Source organism: Schistocerca nitens, chromosome 3 (genome assembly GCF_023898315.1).
Source record: "Schistocerca nitens isolate TAMUIC-IGC-003100 chromosome 3, iqSchNite1.1, whole genome shotgun sequence".
Classification (NCBI taxonomy): domain Eukaryota; kingdom Metazoa; phylum Arthropoda; class Insecta; order Orthoptera; family Acrididae; genus Schistocerca; species Schistocerca nitens.
This window is the reverse complement of record NC_064616.1, coordinates 599406711-599433867: the sequence shown is the minus strand read 5'-3', so window position 1 is coordinate 599433867 and position 27157 is coordinate 599406711. Positions and strand designations below refer to the sequence as shown.

Here is a 27157-nt window from a genome sequence, read left to right as displayed (position 1 = left end):
CTTCATCTACATCCTCTTCCATTTCCATAATACTATCCTCAAGTACATCGTCCTTGTATAAACCCTCTATATACTCCTTCCACCTTTCTGCCTTCCCTTCTTTGCTTAGAACTGGGTTGCCATCTGAGCTCTTGATATTCATACAAGTGGTTCTCTTCTCTCCAAAGGTCTCTTTAATTTTCCTGTAGGCAGTATCTATCTTACCCCTAGTGAGACAAGCCTCTACATCCTTACATTTGTCCTCTAGCCATCGCTGCTTAGCCATTTTGCACTTTCTGTCGATCTCATTTTTGAGACGTTTGTATTCCCTTTTGCCTGCTTCATTTACTGCATTTTTATATTTTCTCCTTTCATCAATTAAATTCAATATTTCTTCTGTTACCCAAGGATTTCTACTAGCCCTCATCTTTTTACCTACTTGATACTCTGCTGCCTTCACTACTTCATCCCTCAAAGCTACCCATTCTTCTTCTACTGTATTTCTTTCCCCCATTCCTGTCAATTGTTCCCTTATGCTCTCCCTGAAACTCTCTACAACCTCTGGTTCTTTCAGTTTATCCAGGTCCCATCTCCTTAAATTCCCACCTTTTTGCAGTTTCTTCAGTTTCAATCTGCAGTTCATAACCAATAGATTGTGGTCAGAATCCACATCTGCCCCTGGAAATGTCTTACAATTTAAAACCTGGTTCCTAAATCTCTGTCTTACCATTATATAATCTATCTGATACCTATTAGTATCTCCAGGATTCTTCCAGGTATACAACCTTCTTTTATGATTCTTGAACCAAGTGTTAGCTATGATTAAGTTATGCTCTGTGCAAAATTCTACAAGGCGGCTTCCTCTTTCATTTCTTCCCCCCAATCCATATTCACCTACTATGTTTCCTTCTCTCCCTTTTCCTACTGACGAATTCCAGTCACCCATGACTATTAAATTTTCGTCTCCCTTCACTACCTGAATAATTTCTTTTATCTCGTCATACATTTCATCAATTTCTTCATCATCTGCAGAGCTAGTTGGCATATAAACCTGTACTACTGTAGTAGGCATGGGCTTTGTGTCTATCTTGGCCACAATAATGCGTTCACTATGCTGTTTGTAGTAGCTAACCCGCACTCCTATTTTTTTATTCATTATTAAACCTACTCCTGCATTACCCCTATTTGATTTTGTATATCATGTGATAAAGCACTAAAAAATATCAATTGGGATTTTTAGTCTACTGTCTGGAGTGCCACAGCAGTCCTCAAACTTTGCTCACCTTGAAGATTCATATACCTACTGACACTAATTGGTGCCTGATGAGCACTATACAGCTTAGTTATTGTGCATAATTTTGTGTTACCAAGAAACTTCGTGCCTCGTGTTTCAAAAGTGAGAGAAATATGTTCAGCATAGCAAACTTGCTAGTATAAATTTCATGTTAGTCCATAGATTTTAGTACAATAAATTCCTGTTAAGCATAGTAACGAATGCTTACAGTTTACTCCACATGGAAGTGTTGCTACAGACAGTATAGAATGTTCTACTATTGGGACTGACATTCTGAAGAAAGGAGGAAATGCTGTGGATGCTGCCGTGGCAGCCACATTGTGCCTTGGTGTCGTCAACCTTCATGTCACGGGGCTGGGAGGGTGAGTTATCGTTTCTGCTCTTCTTCTGTAATTTTATAGACAAGAATAGTGTAGTATTGGAAGAAACTAAGTTCTTTGACAAGGCCTTCCATTTTACCTGTTAATCAGCATTTAGGGCTACCTTTGGGTAAGCTTTATTTGTGTACACTAGTTATTCTGGTGTTGAAGGACTTTTGTGAAATTAGCAACTGTGTAATCCAGTAAGCAGCAAACAAGAAGTCATTGGTATGAAATTTCTGTGAAGTATGCACACCACATTTTTCTTTAGTCCTAAGAAATCTGTGTTCAAAGTGTAACTAGGTTATTAAATGTGTAATACAATAACAACACTACAAGCATATGACATTTGTGAGGAGACTGGAGGAAGAAAGAATTCTATATATTCAAATTGCCACAAGTGGAACAGGTTGAAGCAGGTATGAGAAAATTGAGATAGTGATTGAACCAAAATGTGGAACATAGGGTGAGTTTTGAGAGGTGGCAAACAATTTGACTTGGTCATAAACTGATATGTAGAAAGAGTAGAAAATAACATTTATGGGGAATTAAATACCCTGTGTACTTACAGTGTAGGGGGAAGGAACATTTTTGGTTTTTGGCTACTATACCTCGATTAGAATGAAAAAGTGACAGTCAAGCATGTAACAGACGATGTTATGGGTTCATGTTCGTCAGTGTGCAGAATACAACTGCAGCAGCAACAGCAGTGTGTTTCCTTTCTGGATACATTCACATGCTACCCATTAATGTCCAGTATAGAATTTGCTTAGCACAGCAGTGATAGTCTTAGAGGTTGTCTTATCACTTTTATGTACACTTTTGTAACTAGTTCATGACATTATGTGGCATAAAATAAACACACCACACAGAGAAACAATGAAAACAAATTGCAATGAGTGCAAACAATTAAAATAAATTACAGCTCTTACATTACTGGCTGCAAGAATTGTCTGCAGCTGAATGTGGCAACTGGCACCTAAGGTAAAAATGTGCTATGACAACAGTGAACAAAATAGAGGACATGACCAAGCTCTTTCTCCTATTGGTTGTTGCTGTGGTGGCTATAATATAGACTAGCTGTCATCACTTTGCTGTTCTGAACCAGGCAAAGAAGTCAGATGCTTGTATACCATTGCACCCACATCAAATGTAACTTAATAATAGTAAAGTTGTCGTATGTTAGTTGTTTCCTAAAGGATAGCGAAAATAGTATATTTACATTACCGAAGATTTTTGTGTTCTTTTCACTATTTTATGTTGAAGTTAATAAACATACATTTTGAGTACTGCCCTTCAATTCCATCTGGTGGATATTATTATTCTTTGTATCATGATGATTAATTTTTTTCAATTGCAGTGGTGGATTTCTGATTGTGTATGACCATCGGAAGAAGAAAGTTCTGGATGTTATAGATTTTAGAGAAACAGCACCTTCTAGCCTTTCTGAAAGTCTCTTGACAAGTAGTGAAGGTCTGAAAGCTGGGCTACTTGTTGGTGTACCTGGTTTACTGAGAGGACTTGGTTTAGTTCACAGTATGCATGGGAAACTTGCATGGTCTGAGGTTGTGCGTCCATCAGCAAGAATTGCAAGGTAATTAGCAGTTTATTCCATTCACATGTGTAAATAGGTGGTATGAGTAAAGTAGCTCAAAAACGAACAAAAGTAGGACATAAGGAGAGTGGAGTGACATAGCACAGCACATGACAGGAGGACATTAGCGTCAAGCTACTGGATTGTTTGAGGAGCACACATCTTGGATATTTAAGAGATTTTTGTTGCTTACCTTTCAGCTAGTTTGTGGAAATGAACAATTGGATACTGAATAAAACTGTGTTATCATCAGGATGTAATAATTTTTTTTTAATCCTTCAGTAGCTGATTAAATATAATTAGTACCTTTTTAAAGGCGGAATACCCATTAAATATTTAGTTCCATAAAGAATAGTTTTAATAATTCTGTGAGAGAAATAAATTTTTAGTTAACATCAGGAAAATTATTTCATTATTTTGAGTGAGATACATTTTGTTTCTTTCTTGCTCGATAGTACTAATAGTTTAGTACTCATAATTTTTTAAAATGCTTTGTAAGCTAATGGTGTAAAAAGTTTTGCTGGTCACAATTCCAAAAATAATAGGGATAATGTTAAGTACAAGTTGGCCCACTGTACTTTTAGTAATTCTGTCATTTTGTGGCAGAATGCTGGCATAAGCAAGCAATTGTGTACAAAGCAACAGTAAAATGATTAGAATTACTCATTTATGGTTACACTCACAATTTTGTGCACATACACTTTGGTAAGTATTTGCACTACTCTCATGTTGACATACATAGTGAGTTTTACCAAATGTTGATGAGAATAGTACTTACATTCTTTGTAAACAGTGTTTGAAGTAATTTACCGATTTTGCTAGCACAGGAGAGAGCTGCTCCGAAGTGTTTGTGTGTCCAGCGCCTTATACTGTGTCCACACTTGTGATGTAAAGCTTCCCTGTCTATGATTCATTAATCACCATGGTAAAACAAATATTTATGAGGAAGTGCATATATTTAAAATTGACTACATCTACATAGTTACTCTGCAATTCACACTTAAGTGCCTGGCAGAGGGTTCATCGAACCATTTTCATACTACTTCTGTACCATTCCACTCTTGAATGGGATGTGGGAAAAGGAACACCTAAATCTTTCCATTCATGCTCTGATTTCTCTTATTTTATTATGATGATCATTTCTCCCTACATAAGTGGGTGTCAACAAAATATTTTTGCATTCAGAAGAGAAAGTTGGTGATTGAAATTTCATAAATAGATCTCGCCGTTAAGAAAACCGCCTTTGTTTCAGTGACTGCCACCCCATCTCGTGTATCATATCAGTGGCACACTCACCCCTATTGCGTGATAACATGAAACGAGCTGCCCTTCTTTGCACTTTTCCGATGTCCTCCATCAATCCTACCTGGTAAAGATCCCATACCGCGCAGCAGTATTCCAGCAGAGGATGAACAAGTGTAATGTAGGCTGTCTCTTTAGTGGGTTTGTTGCATCTTCTAAGTGTTCTGCCAACAAAACGCAGTCTTTCTTTCGCCTTCCCCACAATATTATCTATGTGGTCTTTCCAGTTTAAGTTGCTCGTAATTGTAATTCCTAGGTATGTAGTCGAATTGACAGCCCTTAGATTTGTGTGATTTATTGTATACCCAAAATTTATCGGATTTATGTTAGTACCCATGTGGATGACCTCACACCTTTGTTTAGTGCCAATTGCCACTTTTCGCACAATACAGAAATTCTCTCTAGATTATTATGTAATTGGAACTGATCATCTGATGATTTTACTAGACGATAAATTACAGCGTCATCTGCAATCAATCTAAGGGGGCTGCTCAGATTATGACCTAGATCATTTATGTAAATCAGGAGCAGCAGAGGGCATATGACACTACCTTGCAGGACACCAGATATCACTTCTGTTCTACTCGATGATTTACCATCAATCACTACAAACTGTGACCTCTCTGAGAGGAAATCACGAATCCAGTCACACAACTGAGACGATACTCCATATGCATGCAATTTGATTAATAGTCGCTTGTGAGGAACGATATCAAAAGCTTTCTGGAAATCTAGGAATGTGGAATCGATCTGAGATCCCTTGTCGACAGCACTCATTACTTTATGGGAATAAAGAGCTAGCTGTGTTGCACAAGAATGATGTTTTCTGAATCCGTGTTGGTTATGTATCAATAAGTCATTTTCTTCAAGGTGATTCATAATGTTCGAGTACAGTATATGCTCCAAAATCCTACTGCAAATTGAGGTCAGTGGTATGGGTCTGTAATTCAATAGGTTACTCCTATTTACTTTCTTGAATATTGGTGTGACCTGTGCTACTTTCCAGTCTTTAGGAACAGATCTTTCGTCAAGTGAGCAGTTGTATAGCTAAGAAAGGCACTATTGTGTCTGCATACTCTGAAAGAAACATGGTTGGTATACCATCTGGACCAGAAGACTTGCCTTTCTTGAGTGATTTGAGTTGTTTCTCAACACCTAAGATATCTACTTTTATGTCACTCATGATAACAGCTGTTCTGGTTTCAAATTCTGGAATATTTACTTCGTCTTCTTTCGTGAAGGAATTATGGAAAACTGTATTTAGTAACTCCGCCTTAGTGGCACCATCATCGGTAACATTTCCATCACTATCATGCAGTGACGGTATTGACTGACTAGAGATAAAGGGACATGTTGCCAATTTTGAAATTTATTTTGTGTGTTTGAAGTCCAGGAGTGGTTAACAATTTTACGTTTTCAGTACTGTCTTCTAGCTCCATGAAGTATTATCAAAGCTGTTTTTTACATTTTTGCCACAGAGTTTACTAATATATATTCGACAAAATTACTAGGTGACCAGCCAAGATATCGTAGAAAGCAGTTTTTCTCCAGTGCCAGTTTTCATACAGCCACATAGTATGAATATGCAAAAATAAATATTTTACTCATTTAGACATGGAAATGATTGAAAGAGACAATAACTTGAAAGGAGAAGGCTAGAAACACTCTGTCACAAGTGGATCATGTATAGCACGCATGATTATTTTAAGGTGAAATGACAAGAGAAGTGATTCATCAGCAACATTTAATGGAACTTGTAGTGTGTTAAATCATCAGAAGACCAGAAGCTGTTCAGTTACTGCAGGAACTTTCTAACACCATACAAGCATCCATCAGTGGCAGATTCATTTGCTATGGCTAATTTTTTAAGGAAATCCGGACAAGGCTATCAATTGACAATCACAATCTCTCAGTTGCAATATGTCAGCTGCAACCAAAGACATCAACTAAACTGGAGTGTGCATTGACATTGGTAACTGTGACAGGGCGCATAGTAGTGTTGCCTGAGATTTCATTAATAAGCTGTGAAAGCTTGGTTCAAAATAGAAACTTTATTCGTAAAAATTAAGGCACGTTTGAAATGTAAAAACAAAGGTTGTGTGTCCATCTGGTGTATTGCAAATATTGTCAGTATTGTTTGTGCTTACCTCAAACAGCAAAATTGCGTGAACAATAATGTATTAAGTTGTCACTGATGGCACCTGCAAGCTTCATTCTCTGTAAAGCTGCTCTCATTGTGACAAAGGTCTGTACAGAAGATCTACAACCAGCAACATGCCTCCCAAGATAATCCCAAATGTGCTCTTCTGGATCTATGTTGGGAGATTAAGCTGGGCACCCCATAGGCTGAAGTGTTTGCCTTTGAAAATATATATCCATGACACAATTCCTTTGTGGTCAAATTTTGTCATCTTGTAGGATCAAATCCTCAACTGTGATATTGGCATAAGTATGTATGTAAAAAGGGTGTCATCTACAAAAGGAAAGGCATCTGGTCCTCGTTGAGATACCTGTACAATTCTGTACAGATTATGCGAAAGAACTATATCTCCTTCTAAAAACTCTTTATCATAGGTTGGTGTAGTGACAAAGGATTCCAAGTGATTGAAAAATGGTACAGGTATTTCTCATTTCTGAAAAGGTTAGTTAAATGCAAATAATTATAGACTTGTACTATTCATGTCATCCTGTTGTAAAATTATGGAAAGTGTTTTGTGCTTGCACCTTTTTGGAGAATGGAGGTCTGCTCTGTAAGAACCCACATTGATTTCACTAACAGAGACCTGGTGAAACTCAGCTCACACTGTTGCTGATATTTGATTTATGGGTATAAAGCCATGGTCCAATGCATAATTTTGTCTTCTGCTGCTGGAGACTTCATCAGAGACTCTGATGACTCAAAAAGCTGTTGCAGTCTCAAAACAAGCTCAGCAGGTCTGCAGGAGACTTCATGCAGTGGAAGACAAGATGTTAGGTAGAGAATTATGCCTTGGACCAGTGCCTTATGCCCATAAATCAAATATCAGGAGTATCGTAAATGCCAACGTTGAAAGCCTACATTGTATGATTCAGCTCACACTGTCTAACCGTGAGATCCAGAGGACCATTGAAAATACTGCTCATGTTGTTACCCAATGTGACATATGTTCAGTCATGGGGTGAACAAAATATGACCTTATGGAATTACCTACCAGGTTTGTGGCTGAGTTCATAGCAGGGCAAAAGTGTCAGGTGTAAAAGTAATTCTGGGGAATACCCCAACGAAGTGTTATAGGGCTGTTACTGTTTGTGATGTATATATAAATGATCTAGTGGATGATATTGATAACTCCATGAGGCAGTGTACAGTGATGCTGTTGTACACAGGGAATTTACAATGTAAGAAAACTTGAACGAAATGAAGTACGACCTGCAGAGGGTTAATGTTTGGAGCTGGGACTGACAGTTGAACCTTACCACAAATAAATGTAACTTACTGTACATAAGTGTGAAGATCTCTGTATTCTGAATATTTATACTTAGATAATTTTCTTATAAAAGTTGCACTGTAAGATTGCTGGAGAAATTAAAATGTTGTGCAAAAGGCTTTGATGATAACTCGACATACCAGTGATGGGGTGGAGTAAGATGAACCTGAACTTCATTACAAGATTTCTGAAGTTTTAATAAAGTTCTCTAATGATCCAGTGTCATATTATATTACAGAAAAAATCCACAACATCAAAAAATAATTTATGTAGAGTAATGAAATTTTGGGGAATACATTTGTCTAGGTAACTTATTTAAGTGATTAATGTAACAGGGTCACAGGTCAATGTGATATGCTACTACAATAATAACCAGTATAACTGTCAGAATATTAAATGCAAGCATGCAAACTTGCTTCCATCGTGTTGTACAGGAGCCAGGTGTCGGTTTGTTGGATGGAATTCCATACTTGTTGCATTTGGTCATTCAGTACAGAGTTGGTTAATGCTGTTCGTGAATGATGCTGGAGTTGTAGTCAGATGATGTCCCATATACGCTTGATTGGAGACGGATCCAGGGATCAAGCAAGCCGAGGCAGCATGTTGACACTCTGTAGAACATGTTGGGTTACAGCAGCGGTATGTGGGCAAGAGTTATACTATCAGAAAACACCCCTTGGAATGCTGTTCATGAGTTGCAGCATAACAGGTCGAATCACGAGATTGTTGTACAAATTTGCACTCGGGGTGCACAAGATAACCACGACAGTGCTCTTGCCGTCATACAGAATTGCACCCCAGACAATAACTTCAGGTGTAGGTCTAGTGTTTCTAGCATACAGAAAGGTTGGTTGCAGGCCCTCAACTGGGCTCCCTCTTACCAACACACAGGTATCACTGATATCAAGTCAGAACCAGTTTTCATCAAAAAACACAACAGACCTCCTCCGTGCCGTCCAATGAACTCTCGCTTGATGCCATTGAAGTCACAGATGGCAGTGGTTTGAGGTCAGTGGAATGCACACTGCAGGCCATCTGCCTCGGAGCTTTCCTTGAAGTAACTGATTTGTAACAGTTTGGTGTGTCTCTGTGGTGCCAACTGCTGCTCAAATAGCTGCTGCAGATGCAGCACTATGCACCAGAGCCATACACCAAATATGATGAAGTTCCCTCTCAGTAGTGCCACGTGGCTGTCCAGAACCCAGTCTTCTTACAACCATATATTCGCGTGACAACCGCTGCCAGAAATCGTGTACAGTGGCTACATTTGTGCCAAGTTTTTTGTCAATATCGCAAAAGAAACACCCAGCTTCCGCAGCCCTATTAAATGACCTCATTCAAATGCACTGAGGGGTTGTTAATGGTGTCTTTGTTGCCTTAAAGGCATTCTTGACAAACATCAACTCAGCATGTCCAATCTCATGACCGTTACAGCATGTCTTTAAAGCAAACCTGATTTGAATCCTCATAGTGGCAGTACTAGTGCCATTTTTATGCAGCAAGCATGGAATTTGAATAGAAATGATCTTTCAGATGTAGAAACACATCTACCAACTTTCATTTATGTGGCACAACTCGTTCTTGGTACTGCGATTTTTTTTTTTTTTTTTTTCTGTCAGTATATAATATATCCATGTGGGTCTTCCCATTTGTTTGAGAATTCCAGTTCAAGCTCCTTTAATGCAGTTTCCACACACTTATTAAGCACTGAATTTGATGAAATAATTTATGTTAAAGGCTGTCGCATTGCTAACACTTCAATATTTTCAAAATCACCATAGTTCACTCCATACAAAGCTTGTTTCCTTGTAATTCAGTTCTCATAAGAAACCAAAGACAAATAAAATATTGAAACAGCAAAATTTCTGCAATTGCAAGAAGAGTGTAAATCATTCCTTCAAAAAAAAATTTCATCTACAAAATATTCCTCAAATTTCCATTGGGTTACTATTGACAAAAGCTCCAAGTAGTATTTGTCCCACTCTTAGTGGGACTAATTCTGATCCGAATCATAAATGTTTAAATGAACTTCTTTCGGTAACTGTGGAAAAGGAATTAACTTTGGAATTCCACAGCTGACATTTTAATTCTTCCCTGTCGTAATCTTATAACATACCCATAAATAACTGATGTATTGAGAACATGCAAGCATGCTGAAAAACTACTTGAATGTTTTTGTAGACACATTCTGGATGAGTAATTTGCAAAGTGCATACTTAATATTATTACCTATCTTATTGATAGGAGTTTGAATGTAGTGTACCTTGCTTCACTGTAAACACAACTGTCCATTTGAGACTGTGAAAGGTTAGTCTGTCATTACATGTTGCCAAGTCTATGGCATCATCCCGTCTTGTATGGATTTTTTGCCAGTGAAAATCATATTTGTAATATTTAAAATTTTCTGGAGTAACTTTTTAGAAGTTTTATTACTCAGTATTATTCCTCAGTCAGTAATTTTTTGAGCTGTGTGTATTTATTGTTTTTAAATATGTTCACGCAGCATCACGAAAATGATTTACAAAAAAATTATACAGTTTTGCCTAATGTTCACACACACACACACACACACACACACACACACACACACACACACACAGAGAGAGAGAGAGAGAGAGAGAGAGAGAGAGAGAGAGAGAGATACTGTATATACTTTCCAACCAGATTGTGTTCTGAACTGAAAAACACAGAACATCATGAATCTAAAGCAATTATTTAAAAAAAAAGTTGTTAACAAGGTCAGATATACAGGGTGATTACAGTAGAAGCAGTGACAACTGTCCAATTTTTTGATCTGCTATCCACTGTTCGCTTGTCATGCTTACTGCACAGTGTTTCCAAGATCACATCACAATGGAAAGGACTTTGTGTGTGCTCTGTTTTGCGGTGTCCGGATCTGTGGTTACAGTGCAGTGTGAGTTTTGTGCATGGTTTAGGATAGACCCGCCACACAATAACAGCTTAGGTGGGTGGTATCAACAGATTATGGAAACCGGATGCCTCTGTAAGGGGAAGAGTCCCACTTGACCTTGTGTGTCTGATGCAAACGTTGAAAGAATGCACAAGGCATTTCACTGAAGTCCTCACAATTCACTTAGTAAAGCAGACAGGGAATGGTTCATACCAAAGTTTGCGGTGTGGAAGGTGTTGCCTAAGCAGCAATGTTTTAAGCTACACAAAGTGGGATTAGTGCAGGCCCTTACATCAGCAGACAATGTGAAAAAGTGTGACTTCTGTGGAGAGCTGGTGTTAAAAATGAAGGCTGCTGGTTTTGTAGAAAGACTCATCTTCTGTGATGAAGTCACTTTCCATGTAAGTGGCAAGGTGAACAGACAAAATTTCTGTATCTGGGGTGTGAGAAACCATATACAGTGATAGTGCTTCAGCATGACCCTCCAAAAGTGAATGTTTTCTGTGTGGTGTCACACGAGAAAGTGCATGGCCTGTTTTTCTTCGAACAACAAGCAGTGACATGTAACTCATTTTGGTACATGTTGGGAACCTGGTTGTAACCCCAACTGGACACATTACAAATATTACATTTTGCAAATGGATAGTGTTCCATCCCATTTTTGCAGGAATGCACCAGAGCTTCTTAATCATACTTTTCACCAATGCTGGATTGGACATGCTGCAGTTGCAGGCAACATCCTTCTCCCCTGGCCAAATCATTTGCCAGATTTAACACCCTGCACTTTCTTTCAGTGGGAGTTTGTGAAAGACATAGTTTATATACTGCCAATACACGTGTCCCTTGAGGAAGTGTTTGGTCAGATAAAGCATGTGCAGACCGAGGGTGCACATGTTGAAGGATTATTATTAATCCATCAATAACTTGAACAGTTGCTGCTGCTAGTGCTGTAAGGTTTGCCCATATAAAGTAATAAATCAGTTACTATTAATTTTTAAACCTGCACCATTCATTTATAAATGCACTGTACACCATATGCACTACAGTGCAATAGCACACTGAAGATTATTCTACCACTTAAGGGCTTTTCAGACACATTGTGGATATCTTCAATTCCTCCTCTGAAAAACATAAATTACACAGTTTAAAATATGGTCTATAGTTTGAAGTTCATTACACTCACAGAAAGGATCAATTGGAAGCTTCCATTTTGTCTTTAAGTTTTACAGCAACCCATCCAGTCCTTATCCTGTCTAATCTTGTCCAAAGTCTTCTTGGAAGGTCAAAACCAGGAACTTGTTTGGTCACGTCAGCAATAAGAGATCCATTTTGCAATGTGTTACTTCGCCAGTGCTCATACCAATCCTTTCCTCCTCAAAAAGTCTGATCTTTGGATGGTTCTCCAGAGAGGCATCCTTGACTTCTGTCAATTCTTTGTGTGTAAATGATGACAAATTGAGAGATCACACTGGTGCGGTGCCTTCTTCCACTACTTTTTCATTGCAGATTTGCATCTGATGTTTGGCGCTTTGATATTGGCTAGCACTGGTGGCCAGGTTGTAGGGGTTGGTTTCATTGAGCCAATTATGATCCTCATCAATTCATTGAGCGCCACATCAACTTTTTTGTGTGGGCACTCATTGCCCATACTGGGGCACTGTATTCTGCATTACAATACACCTGTGCCAATGCTGATGTGTGCATTGTGTTTATGTTGCTTGTCCGTGAACTGCCTGCTAATTTGACTAGTATAGAGTTTCAGGATTTCAGTTTTTGCTTGACTTCTTGTAGGTGGTGCCTGTAGAAAAGTGTATGCTCAAGTTTAACTCCTCGGTATTTATGGATGTTTTCATGTTTAATTATATAAGTTGAGAAGTAAGGGGGTGAGTATTGAACCTTGAGTTAGGCCATTCTGAAGTGTTGTGAAACTGTGTATCTTGTCTCTCAGATGGACTCTGAAGGTAATCTCTATCAGTATAGTTTTCATGATCAGGTTTTTCTTGCATTTTGCAAGTTTTAAGTAAAAGCCCTTGGATCCAGTCAGTCATACACTGATGATAAATTCAGCAGCACTACTCCTCTCTTCATTGTACCTTTGGTAACCTCTTTCTATGTATGCACTCAGCTTCTGGACTTGTTTACAGCAGCTCCTATTTTTTAACCCGGGATCAACTCAAAATAATCAGCAGTAAGTGATGTTGTTTGACATAAAATGACCATCTGGATAGTGATCACATGCACATATTTTTTTTAATTGTCTTAATCACAAAGTTTTGTTGTACTTTTTTAATGGCTTGTCGCTGTGCAGCAGAATGTGATGTATGTCATGTTTATATTATAATTTCTGTTTTGTTTTTTTAACCTTTTAACATAGCAGATGCTTATTTTACTTCTCTTGTAGATTCTGAAGATGGCTATTCCATAACTGAAACCAATAATCTTGTTAGAACTTTGTGATCAGGACAATTAAATAAAAAAAATAAACAAGTGCTACAGCTGACAAAAAAAATCACTTGTGGGCATAAACATTTGTAACACAACTTGCTCTCGCATATTTGTACATCAAAAATCGATTCAGGAAAATCTGAAATTTGAAGCTGGAGGTCTCTTTTGATGGTACAAAATAGCAGAATGGCAATGTTTTACCATAGAATTCTAATCATTGTGTAACTTGGCATTTTTCACATACTCAGTGTTGTAACTTTCCTTATTCAATAACACTGATTTTACTGAATGCCAGTTAAGTACAAATAAACCACAGAATGTGATAAAGCCTGACTCTTCTTAAACTAAACTCAAATAAAGGCTTCTTTAGGCGGATACCTCTTGGTTATTAAAGTGTGCTTTAGATTTATTAGTGCAGGAGAACGCTGTAAGTTTGTCTGACTGGAAGCACTTGCATATGAACCACTCTCTTGGTGTACACACATGCCGCTGCTTCGTGCCTGGAAGGCACACCATATGGTTGAACAGAGACAGCATTGAATTAGACAAATAGGCATGTCCATGTGCAAGCCAAACTTTTTCTTTTATGTTGTGAATTTATCCACTGTGTCACCAAGCCCCACATGTTCTCATTGTCAATTGTGTAAAAGACAATTTTGTTCTAATATTTGTTTTTTTGTGCCTTGACTGTTAATGGTAAGTCAGTTGTTAGATTGTTATCAATAAGTCCAAGCTTTCCCATATCTCAACATATCATCTCCCTTCCAAGATTAGATTATTGCCTGTTCTGATCTTCAGCATTTAATACATTAAGATTTGACCTCCCTGCTTGGATTTTTCACATTTTTATTTTAAATCACTAGACCTAAATTTTTAAAGAGATGTGTTCAAATCCACGTTTGCCCAACCAGATGTAGATTTTCTGTAGTTTTACTGAATAACTTAAGGTGCGTGCTGTGGTAATTTGTGGGAGAGGTGACAATGGATCCCCATCATTTTTCAGTCTAACTTTGTGCGTATCTTAAATTACCTTGATATTGACAAGACATTAAACTTCAATTTTCATGCCTTCCTTACATTTTTAGTCTTTAGTGTTATAGAAAAATACTGAAGGTAGGAACATCCCCTTTTCAGAGAGAGATGGTCTCACTAGGGCAATCAGTTCAATCTTTTCTGAGGGTGGGGGCAGCAAAGCAAAGTTCATTGTGTGTGACAGGAACAGTGATGACTTTATCGTTACTGTTTAAGATTGGAAAGGAACTGGCCTGTACAGTTTCTTTTCTTTTCTTTTCAAAATTACCAATTTGGACATGCATTTCCTCAAACAGCAGTAATTAAATTGCTTCCCTTCTGTATCATTTAGAGGTGACGGATGAATAATATACCTGATACATTCATTTTATTTTCAGGAATGGCTTTCCTGTTCCCACCAGTTTAATTTCATCAAATATACATATAAATCCTCAGCTTAATGAGACCATTAGGCTCCAGAATTTCCTCAAGAACATTGAAGCGGGTGGAAATCTGACTTTACCAAAGCTTGCAGATAGTTTTGAGATGATAGCTGCTAATGGACCAGATGGTTGGTGAAAGTTATGTCATTTCTATTGAGCACTGGTGATGGCATAATTAAGTGCAGACTAACATTCCACGGGCAAGGTATTAATATGTAATTAACCTTCTTATTGTTCAATGCTTTTTTATACTTCTGAATTTGTAAATACTTTCAAGCTGCATCTTGTTCTGTGTTCTAAATCAGATATTTATCAGAATTAGAATCATAATCTCTGTCATCATAACTGAAACAAAGAGAGAATTTTTGGTCACAGCAATTCTTTCAAAATGCACTAATGTAGTCTTAGCTACTTACAAATCTTGCTTATCAATGTAGTAAGATAAATGTTTTGGAACTTGTTGCCCTGTGTTAAAAGTGAGCACTTTCATAACTGCAGTTTACTTGTATGAAGCCAATGAAATATTCCTGTAGTTTTATAGACATTTACTCTTCAGTTTCCTTGTTCAAGAAGAGTTGTAATTTTTGTAATCAATTCCTAGGTTTATTAACTACATGTGCCCGTTATTTTATATTTTCATCACACTGTCATTTAATCAGTTTTGACATAGTTGTACATTTATCTTGCTATGAAAATTACAGTGATTGACAACATCCAACTAAAGAAAGTATTTTATTTGGATACTTATAATATGTTGTGTAATTTATTTCTTTTGCATTTTGGATTCTGCGTGTGTTCTGTGTACATTATTTTTCATGTGACTGAACTTGCTGCTGCTACCACTGGCCAACAGCTGATCTATTATTAAATAATATACATCACAATACTTTTCTGTTGTAAGTCAATAAGTACATTTCTTCAAATTCTTCTTGAAATGTTGTCTAAACTTTGTGTGTTTGTAATAGAGCCGGCCAGAGTGGCCGAGCGGTTCTAGGCGCTACAGTCTGCCTTTTTTTAGGCAGGGCAGGGAGAGGGAGGTATGGGGAAGCGGGGTTCAAAGTGGGAGAATGAGGTAGTTCAGGATTTATTTATCAATCTGATTATATGAGCTATTACAGTAACTACAAATTAATAAAACTACTATTTTGTGTTGTTACTAACCATTTTGCAGTTCTGAAAACACAGAGCTGTATATTTGCAGATAGCAATATGTGTATCTAATTTTCTATTTTCACTTAAGCTGTTAGAATAAAATAGCAGTGAATAAGTGTTTTGTGACATATTCCAGCATTAAAAATTGAATTCTGATACAGAATAGCACATAGACCTTCTCTAAGTTTTAGCTCACTAATGTGAAGTCCTGCAGATAGTTGGAAGGCTATATTGTTTGGCTGTTACATAGTGATAGCTCACCTATAATGGAGGGAATAATGTGAGAAGAAATTGCTTTAAGGGGGAGGATTTTTCCTCCATGAAAGTACAACCATATAAATATGTGCTTGTATTTAACAAAGTGTTTAAATATTCACTAGCGCTTTGTCTTTCTTAACCTTCACACATACTCAGCACAGAATTTGAATCTCATTCATCATGGCAATGCTATGGGAATGAGGTTGGGTAAAAACTCTTCCTCCTCATCCCCCCATCCCATCCCCTCCTCTTTATATCACAGTGTGTAAAGCCTCACATTACAACATGTAGTGACTTTGAAATCTCAAGGTGTCAGGTATTTTGCTAGATATCAGCATTTTTCTAGTGTAGGTATAAATACTGGACCCATTCCACTCGACGAGCAGCCTCAGGTAGCACCTGATGAAGATAACAAGTCATGTTGTCGAAATATCATGCAGAACGACACTGATATCTGACAGAATACCTGACACCTCAAGATGTGAACAGGATACTGGGAATGTCTGAAGAGTTCAGTGTAGTCACTTCATCAAAATACTTATTTTATGGAACTAATAAGTGTGTGTTGGCCTGAAACTTTTTCATTTATTTATATTTCTGATAGTCAGATGCATAAATGCCTCTGTTTTGCAGTATTTTCTCCATGGCACATAAATATATATCAGTTGTTATAAGTCTCATATGTATAAGTGTAATTTAAATTTTAATACATAGGTAATCTGGTTACTGTATGTAGTTTTATCGGCATGTGACTATTCTATAATCAAATGTAGTTATAACTTTGTTCTGCCTTGCTTTTGTACATGCCACTTATATTAAGTATTTGCCTTCGCAAGGGTGGAGACTTCTGAAACAGTTACCCACAGGGGAGATAGCGCTGCAGTAAAATAGTTGGTTATTTTATGGAGCTGAGTGATTTGGAGCAATGCTTAAAACAGTGGATACATATTTGGGAACAGCAGGGTTCAAATCCACACCTGATCATCCAGATTCAGATTTGCCCTGATTTCTGTAAATCATTGCAGATCAATATTTGTTTGACATGTCAAGTTCATGGCCGGTTTCCTCCATATCCTTGTACAGTTAAGTTTAGTGTGCCATCTCTAATGACTTTGATGTTGACAAAACATTAAAGTAAAACCTTACTTTTATCATATATGGGAAAAGCCAGGTTTGAATCCTAGTCTTGTAACCCTGCTGAAAATTTTGTATTTACTCCACACCATTCAATATGAAGCCTTAACTTATCTGAACTGAGCTAGTACCTCATTTCTAATGACCTAGATGCTACAGCAAATGAGCAAAAAGACTTGGTATCAGTGGTAACCTTTATTTACTAACTTTTTCACTTTATTAATGTAGATATTGGAAATAAATGACAAAACAGAAGTGGTATTTAGTCTACCCTTCACTTCGCTGATAAATGATCCTGTATTGCTGACAGCATAAATACTGCATGTACTTTACTTGGGTGTACAGGGAATTGTCACACTGCTCTCTGCTCAATATGTATTCTACACTTGGCACTTTCTTCTTGTAGTAGCCCTCAGATTTGTGTTTTGTGGTTATTTATGAAATTTCTACATGTTTAAAAGCTGTAGCACCCTAATGATGGCTTTTTCTTTTTAGTTCCAGTAAATGGAATCTCATTAATTTTCAACAATATTTTTTTTTCTTTTTCTCTCTAAAAATAGTGCTTTATAGTGGACAGCTTGCAAATGCAGTGCTATCTGCAGTTGAAGAAGCAGGAGGTGTTATGAGGAAAGAAGATCTTGAAACATACCAGCCTAAAAGAAGAAAAGCACTGCATTCTGTGTTTGGAAGTTTCAATATAATAGTACCAGATTCTCCTTCTGGTGGACCATTCCTCTTGGAGACACTAAGGAAATTAGATAACAACAAGATAGTTGGAAACTTTACTGAAATGATACAGGCATTAACTGCAGCCATGCAAGAAACATACACAACACAATTCAACTCATTTGGTGGGTGACTAACTGTTTCACTGGTTGATGTACATTAACATATTTTTAACATTTATAGAAATAATGCAAAGAGTAGAGAGAACCTGACACCTTGCAGTCGAATTACTGGTGATTGACAGATACATAAACAAATGTGAAATTATTTTATGGTGTTCATTTCATGCTGATTTTAGAAGCAACTAAAACATGTCTCTATTAAACAAGCAAACTGCAGTGTTAAACTGGTGGAATAACAGGCTTGCATGATCTAGTGATATCAGAGATCTACCTGTTCGCTATGTGCACTCAGTCTGGATTAGCACTGCTGCAGTCTGTTCAGTGTTACCTGGCTTAACTGGTCTGCATTCATGTCACAGGCACAATATTGGTATTACATGAAAGACCAAAGAAGAGGTTGGTTGATCCACAGATAAGTTCACACCAACTCTGGTAAACACCAATTATATTATCAGGGACCTGTGTTGTCCAGTTAAGTTGGTGTCACAATTTTAATGAAAGATAAATGTGCCACACACCAGAATTCACAGAGCCTGCACTTAAGCCACTAATTTCAAGTAATCTTTGTCTCCTGTAAATTGGACTAACTAGTGACCCCAGTGGAATACCAAATGAAATATACTACTGCAATGCAGGAATTTATAAACGAAATGCCAAGAAGGTGTACAGAGTGCTGGATCACACAGTTGATCTGTACCTAGTAAATATCCTCTGAGGGTGAAACACGTGTCATTTAACAGCACAAAAAGCACACATTTAATTAGTTAATCTACAAATCTGGACTATTGTGTATTGGAGTTATAAATATAGCCCTGACACAAGATCTGGAGCAAAAATCCGTTAATGTCTGCTGCAAGCTGTCATTAGGAAATTAGTATACTAGTCTGACACACAGTTTTAATCCACAGCTATTGACATTTTCTGTTTTTGTCCAGGTGACACGCCTGACAACACCTCTGATTATGGGCTTCTCAGTTCAACAGCTTTGTGGAGTTATCCAGAAGCAGTGGGCTCTCATGTTGCTGCTGTTGATCTTAATGACTTGTATGTTTCTGTTGTGAGGTTAGTGTGTTGTGCCAAAGCATGTTATATCCAAAGTTTTCTGTTTAGAAAGAAGAACATTAAACTGTATGTGTATCTGCCCAAAATGATAGTTATATTTCTCATTTCCAGTGGCTTGAATACCTGGTTTGGTTCACAGCTGTTGACAAAAGAGGGATTTATATTAAATAATGCAATGGAAAATTTTAATGCAGGAAGTAATGCATTTGCTCCAGGAAAAAGACCTTTCTCACTTGCTACACCAATTATAGCAATACAGAAAGAGGTTTGTGGAAGAAGGCTCATTTCTGGAGTGGGAGATGCAGTAGTTGGCATTCAGCTACTTGTAGAGTACATAACAAGAGAAAAGAATATTAGCACTAGTATGGAAGCTCCACGTTTTCGGTACAACCCTGTGGAGAACCAGATTCAGTATGAAGGTAAGGAAATATTATTTATATAGTAACGTGTAACTTAGTGATATAATGAAACTTTTTTACATGTTGATGTATTATGAAACGAAAGCAATTGCAGGAATGGAACTGTCACTCTGTAGCAGTGTGCCTTTATAATTAAATGTACTGACAGATAAAAACTGCTTACAAAAAAAGCTCTCACCAATGAGCCATCATTCTAGCATCTGGCCTTGAGTGCCAGTAACTTTCACCTATTCCTCATAGTTATAATATGTCACCAAGTTTAATTATTGTACACACTCTACTGGACAGTTAAAATTTCAGTGTGGAATTAGTTCTTAGGTTTCATTTAAGTCATCATTCATAGATTCTTTATCAGAAGAGTAATAGTTGAGCAAGGTATGTAAGAGAACTTTCCATGAAATTGGGAGTCGGATAGGGATAGTGAGAAATTGAAGGTTTGATTTGTGTTCTGAGATGTGTTTGGATGCTTCCGTTAGTGTCTTTTTCTTCTTCTTTCTCTATTAACCCAGGAAAAGGAGTATCTGGTTCAAAATCTCAAGATATAATACCAACTTCTTTTGCTTTGCTATTAGATTACACTAACCTTCAAAGCTTTCACTAAGTGTTGTCATTGTATCTTCAACAGCTGAGTGGATTTCAAATTAGTGTTCGCTATATATAGTGTAACAATATGGGATTTTAATGTGTACAGTACAGTAGTTTCATCAAGATTTGCATGCTCCCATAGACTTCAGATATGGGCATCTCATTACTTTGTGACAGATCTGGACTATTGTAAAAAACTCCTAATCATTGCACAGGAATTGGTCCTTTCAAAGGTTGCTATCCTGGCTAAGTGTACTGCAGCCATTAAAAAAAAAAACAGTGCTAGCTCTTATTCAAAACTTTGCTCTGAACTACATTGTACAGATATTGTAAAATAACATTGTCGTAAAATTAAGCAAAATATTGTCAGAGTAAATAAAAATTTCCCTTAAAAATGGTTAAAGCAAAGATGTGACATGAATTGTTCCCTGTCTTGTATAAATAATATCTGAGTATGGTCGGAGAGTTAATGAACTATTTAATAACAAAAAAAAGAAAAAAATATTAGGGTTGATTTTTCATTCACCAGGGGAGAAATCTTATGACTATAAGATTTTCGATTACACAGGAAAAACTTTTTTGCTGAAAATACCTTATTCTTATGCTTTTTAGGGTGGGAAATCCAAATATGATACTTAAAAAAACTGTATCGCTCACCATTTCTTCACATTTTACAGTTAAATTTATTGATGATGTTGGTAGCACTGCTGAAAAACATTTGCTGGCAAAAAAAGTTCAATTCTATTTTTGTATTAACAGTTTATGTTTTGTTTACTGTCAACCTAACCTCACTTTCGCGTTTCCTGTAAATTTGCTAAGTACAATGTCTAATCGTGGTTGTAAAAACTCTGCTGACAGGTTTTGTTGTATTTGTGGTGAATTTGTGATTAAAAAACACCAAAGAAACATTACAGACTTTGTGAAAAAGGTTTATCTATCATACTTTGAATCTAAACTTAGTGATCAAGATAAATCTTGGTCGCCACATAAGGTATGTTATGTGCGTGTTGAAGATCTGAGAAAATGGTCCAGCAAGCAGAAAAAAGCCTTTAGATTTGCTATTCCTGTGACATGGAGGGAGCCAAGAAATCATTCCAATGATTGCTACTTTTGCAATGTTGATATTACAGGTCATAATAGAAAGTAATAAGCTACCCTAATCTTCCATCCGCTATCCAACCAGTAAGGCATAGTGTAGATTTGCCGGTAGCTGAACCACCAGATGATTTAAATTATATTCCAACAGAAGTATTTTCTGATGTACAATCTGATTTACAAGATCCAGATGATGATGAATTCCATTGTAATACAGGAAGTTTAGAGCCCAGATTGTTTACTCAGACCGAGCTTAACGATTTGGTTAGGGATCTGGGCTTAATGAAAGAAAAAGCTGAATTGCTTGGCTCTAGATTAAAAGGAAAGAACTTACTGGCAGTTGGAACCAGCATATACATGTATAGAAAGAGAGAGCAGCAATTTTCCAAGATTTTTCAACAACAAGGTGATTTACTGTACTGCTCAGACATTCCCAGTCTGATGAATGAGTTAGGTATTGAATACAAAAAGGAAGATGGAAGGCTATCTATTGATTCATCCAAAACTAGTTTGAAGGCTGTTTTATTATACAATGGTAACATGTATGTATATATACCTGTTGGACATTCTGTACATATCAAAGAAAGCTACAAAAACCAAGAAATAGTGCTAAATAAAATAGGCTATTCTGCTCATGGCTGAATGATATGTGGTGATCTAAAAGTAACATGCATGCTTCTTGATCAGCAAGGTGGCTTTCTCAAATTTCCAATTTTCTTGTGTGAATGGGACAGTAGGGCTAGGGATCAACACTGGTGCAGAAAGAACTGGCCTGTGAGGGAGTCTTTAAAACCTAGTGAGAAGAACATTCTATGCAAAAGCCTTATAGACACAAAAAATGTACTCCTACCACCTCTACATATAAAGTTAGGCCTAATGAAACAGTTTGTAAAGGCTTTGCCTAAAGGTGGACCATGTTTTAAGTATGTCAGCCAAAAGTTTCCACACCTTTCCGAAGCTTAACTAAAAGAAGGCACCTTTGTTGGACCTGACATTAGAAAATTGATATTTGATGTTAACTTTGAATCCACAATGACCTTAAATGAGAAAGAAGCATGGGTATCATTCAAGCAGGTTGTTACGAAGTTGTTAGGACATGAAAAAGACTCAGAATATGTTTCTATTATAGCTACAATGTTAAAGAATTTTAAAACTTTAGGATGTTTAATGAGCCTGAAAGTTCAGTTTTTGAACAGTCGCTTTGATTACTTCCCGTACAATATAGGAGATATTAGTGAGGAGCAATGAGAGAGTTTTCACCAGGATATTAAAGTGGTGGAAAAACTCTACCATGGCCACTGGAACACCAACATGATGGGGGACTACTGTCGGTCACTTCACCGAGAAATTCAGCAAGCGACTCATTGTAGAAAAAGCTACACAAGAAGCTTCAAAGAAAAAAAGAAAGAAAATACAAACCAATTCTAGCTGACAAGTGAAACCTCTACTAACACGTATCTTTGTTTTAAGTAGCTAACTGTAAATACAAACCATGCTTATGTTGTAATAAAGCAGTTCATTAATTTCCCCGTTTACCATAGAACATAGGATTTTTGTACTATATAATAAAAAGCATATTGCTCGAAAACTATGGATGATACAAAAAACTAAGGGTAGAGTTGGATTCAGCTCATAAAAATCTATAAAGATCAGCTACCAAAGTAAAAAAATTTTTTCAAAAAAAAATTTTCGTTGTCCTGTGTTATTTTTTCAGTTATTTGTTGGAGAAGAATGTCATCATTTTCCTCTGACCCTGCAGGAATCTCGCAGGAAATGACAGTTTTCCTACTCTCTAACAACTGAGATGGGTTCTGATCTGATATACATGAATACAACAGTTAAATGTAACAGAAATTAATGGTAAACATGGTTAAGAGTAAAAGAAGGTCCCCAAAATATACTCTCTACCTCTGGATTATGTTCTTATGTCACTTATTTGAAATGGGGAGGGAGGAGTGGAGAAGATAATTTTATTTAGTCATATAAATATGTAGTTTCTGTGTATTCCATTCTGTAAACAAATATGACATAAAATGGCAGTATGTGAGTTTCCACACAGCAAATTGTGGGCAGAAAAAAGGTGAAGTGTACAAAGAAGTGGTGGTCAAGCAAACCAATTTGGCTGTGTTACAATGAGATGTCTTACGTAGCCTGTACCAATCATGGTAATGCAATGGTTAAGACACTGTACTTGAACGGAAGGATGATGTTTGAAATCCCCATCCGGCCATCCTGATTTAGGTTTTCAATTGTTACTCTAAACTCAATAAGGCAAATGCCAGGATGGTTCCTTTGAGGACACAGCCAGTTTCCTTTCTCATTCTTGCCCAATCTGAGCTTGTGCCCTGTCTCTAATGACCTTATTGTCAGTGGGATGTAAAACCCTACTCTTCCACCTTCACCTTTATTACCCTCTGATATCGCCACGTATGTAAGCTTGCCATTCAGCTGCCAATTCTGTTCCATTGCTTGAAACGAAATGTCAAATGGATGACAGTAGGTGATCTTAGTGGGCACTCATAATTACGAAAATCATTTGTGTTCTTGGAACCAGTCCACAAAAGGTGTAGCTACATTGTGATACTGATGTATTACATCGCTTTTAGAACAAGTGCATTCTCCTGTTGATACCAGTTCTTAAATAGTTCTTATGGCCTTGTATTTGTGGAAGTAATGGTCAATAAAAATGAAAGTCACCTGCCAATTGAACACTGCAGGTAATGTGAAAATCACGAATTGCTGTCCCAAGCGAGGTCCTTTGGGGAAGGGGGTTGGGGTAGATTGCCTTCTTCTGGCCTGCTATGAAAGTTCAGGAAAGTATATATGTTCTTTTGATAATTGTGTTGAGTTGTAGTAAAGTATATACTGATGTCAATATGAGGTTTGAGGACACAGGTATGTGCTAACATGCATCTACTTCTGTTAAATAATGCCAAAGGAACCTCAGAGCCTCATCTGACAGATTGCTCACCTCCAAGTGTCACATACCCTCACACTGTGAGATGCCACACGAACACTTGGAATTTAACCCAAGGCATCGGTGCGTATTATAACAATCAAGAAAATTTTCACCACTACTCTTGCACCCTCTGATAGTCAGATACTGATGAGAATTTCTTCCACCTCCATGACTATGAGCAGGTACCTCCATGCTGCTTGCCACCACAGTAGCATGTATTACTGACCTAAGATGTGGGGGGGGGGGGGGGCTCTGGTGTGCTGTCAGTTCAAATCATAATTTATTGCCTTGCAAATTGAATGCAAAAAATTGAAATAGAATAGTCCTAAATATGGAGTAAATTGAAATTGTGTTAAAAAAAATATAACAGAGATAACAGGAACAGTGGTTAAATAATAGATTAGAACTGTCAGGAAACGGACAAAATCAAAGATCAATAATTTAAAAAGATCAAAGCTGATGTAAAAGTGATAAGCCACAAGGTATTAGACCATCAAGGGGTTCTGTAATTGATAAGTGGGGAACCAACAGGCCAGATTTCAAAAAAGAAAGAGTTCAAACTAAAGCTTGGCCATACCAATATTGGGAAATGAAAAAAATCTTAAGAAATAAGTGTATGGTCAGGAATGCAATGAATATAGTCTATGTAAACTATATGTAATCTAGTCAATGATAATATTGTGTATGAAAATTAAAAATGGTAATATGATATGTTCAGCAGTAATAATATCCATGAAACTCAACAAGGAGCTTATTATACTATTGACAAAGTCCATTTATAATTACTGTATTATGTGTCGGTATGTACAGTGTAATATATAAAAGAACTGTACATATGGACATTTGTTGCAGAGAGCTGTGCTACATGTTTTGAAGTATCCTCAACAACATTCTAAAACTGAACTTGAAAAGTAGTCAAAGAAATAAATATTATCATTAATCTATAAATGGAACTTTAAATTTAATTGAGAACCTAATTTAATGAAACTTACTAAAACATTTAATCTATGTGACATATTAGGACTGCAATTTATATCTCGTCTTATGACTGTGGAGTTTCCACGTACTGTTAATCACCATGAAGTTTCAGTATCAGTTACTATTTGCCACTCTCAATTGAAATAAGGAGTGACTTTAATCTGTCTTAATGTTTCAGTATTGAAATATTTATCCATTATGTTTTCAGCATGGCATAAACCTGAGATGAGCAACAAGACGTTATACCAGCTTCGCCTTTTGAATTATAAAGTGAGTGCAATTCGTGAACCATACCAGAGCTCAAATTTGATAGAAAAAGTTGGTGATACCTTATCATCACGTTCAGATTCAAGAGGAGGTGGTGTGGCCTCGCGTTTTTGATGTAGAGTTCCCAGTTATCTTATGTTGTTACGTCAAAGTAGCCAAAGATATTTTGTGATATCTAATTTATATTTATTTATGCAAAGAAGATCACAATGAACAGGGAAGTGTAACTTGTGCAAATAGCTGAAAACTAAGTAGTAGCCGGAAACAAACTCTGTGAAGTTCATGAAATGTCATGCCTTCCATGATAGAACTTGTCTAATATTTGTATCCAGCTATGAGAGAAAAATATGGTTAAAGATTGTATGGCATTTGTACATGGTGCATGTTTTTGATTTTACTGCTGTTATTAATATTGTTACTGTTATTTATTTATTAAATTGGCTTTGAAAATGATTTATTCATTAAACAGTAATTTTCTAACAAGGAATAATTATTTTTACCTATTCAGATTGAAATTTCTGAAAGTAAATTTTATTATTCAACAAAAGAAGTGTCCCCTTATCCTCACAACAGATGCTGCATCCCTCTCAATCTGGGGTCTGAGTGACCTGCTCCTCCTTCCAAACATCCCAAATATATCCCTCTTTCTTCTCTGATGAAAGAACTAAAGTTTACAAAAGATCGGCGTAGTAGTTTTTTTTTTTTTTTTCTCTCCCCCTTCAGTCAGCAGTACTGAAATTTTCCCCCCTGAATGTAAGCACTGGCCAGCCAGTCTGTCTCCTTGTAATTTTATTGTTTTCTCAGGTGACTTCTTCTTTTGATACAGCAGTTGTTAGCATGAATTACAAGGGCATACAACTGTACTACTAGCTGTAACTGACAAATGAAGTCCAGTTTTGTTATTAATTCAACTTGTTAAGTGTTTAATAATGTTAGAGAATGTTGATAAAAGGTCTATTTATTAATGGGAAAACCAAAACTAATTTTGCAGTATTATATTTGTAACTTAGTTGTTAACTCCTTTTGTTCTGTAAGTATATATTTTACATAATGTACACAGCTTTAAATGAGCATAAATCAATATCTGTGTGCTATGTTCATTATGGAATGTAACATCTTGTAAGGTATGAACCTTGTTTGAAACTTACAAATTTGTCAAACTGTAAGAGGGTGTGGAAGTAAAATAACTGACAAATTTTGACGTGACAAAATTAATTTTCATTCTTATTTTAGAGCATGTTATTCTGATTATCAGTGCAAAGTTGTTTGTCATGACCTTTCGGAAATACACACTGTTCACACTAAACATATTTCAGATCAAAGACCATTTTCTATGGTTGTCATGATAAAAGAGGCATATGAGAATCTACATTAGCTTGATGAGTTCTATCTCGTAAATACACTCCTGGAAATGGAAAAAAGAACACATTGACACCGGTGTGTCAGACCCACCATACTTGCTCCGGACACTGCAAGAGGGCTGTACAAGCAATGATCACACGCACGGCACAGCGGACACACCAGGAACCGCGGTGTTGGCCGTCGAATGGCGCTAGCTGCGCAGCATTTGTGCACCGCCGCCGTCAGTGTCAGCC

The 27157-nt window shown here is 36.9% G+C and overlaps 1 protein-coding gene across 4 annotated transcripts in view; it reads left to right on the top strand.

The window, feature by feature from the left end:
- The window catches only part of LOC126248519 (glutathione hydrolase 7-like), a 53013-nt gene extending 26998 nt beyond the window's left edge, over positions 1-26015 (top strand). For 3 of the 4 annotated variants that reach the window (XM_049949570.1, XM_049949568.1, XM_049949571.1), the window contains exons 3-9: positions 1484-1635; positions 2993-3226; positions 14761-14933; positions 17910-18200; positions 19133-19259; positions 19371-19678; positions 25504-26015. In XM_049949570.1, coding sequence (XP_049805527.1) covers positions 1484-1635; positions 2993-3226; positions 14761-14933; positions 17910-18200; positions 19133-19259; positions 19371-19678; positions 25504-25676 — 1458 coding nt within the window. In that variant the 3' untranslated portion in view covers positions 25677-26015. The remainder of the gene's footprint in view (positions 1-1483; positions 1636-2992; positions 3227-14760; positions 14934-17909; positions 18201-19132; positions 19260-19370; positions 19679-25503) is intronic. The other variant, XM_049949572.1, reaches the window with a different exon arrangement.
- Positions 26016-27157: the final 1142 nt, after the last annotated feature.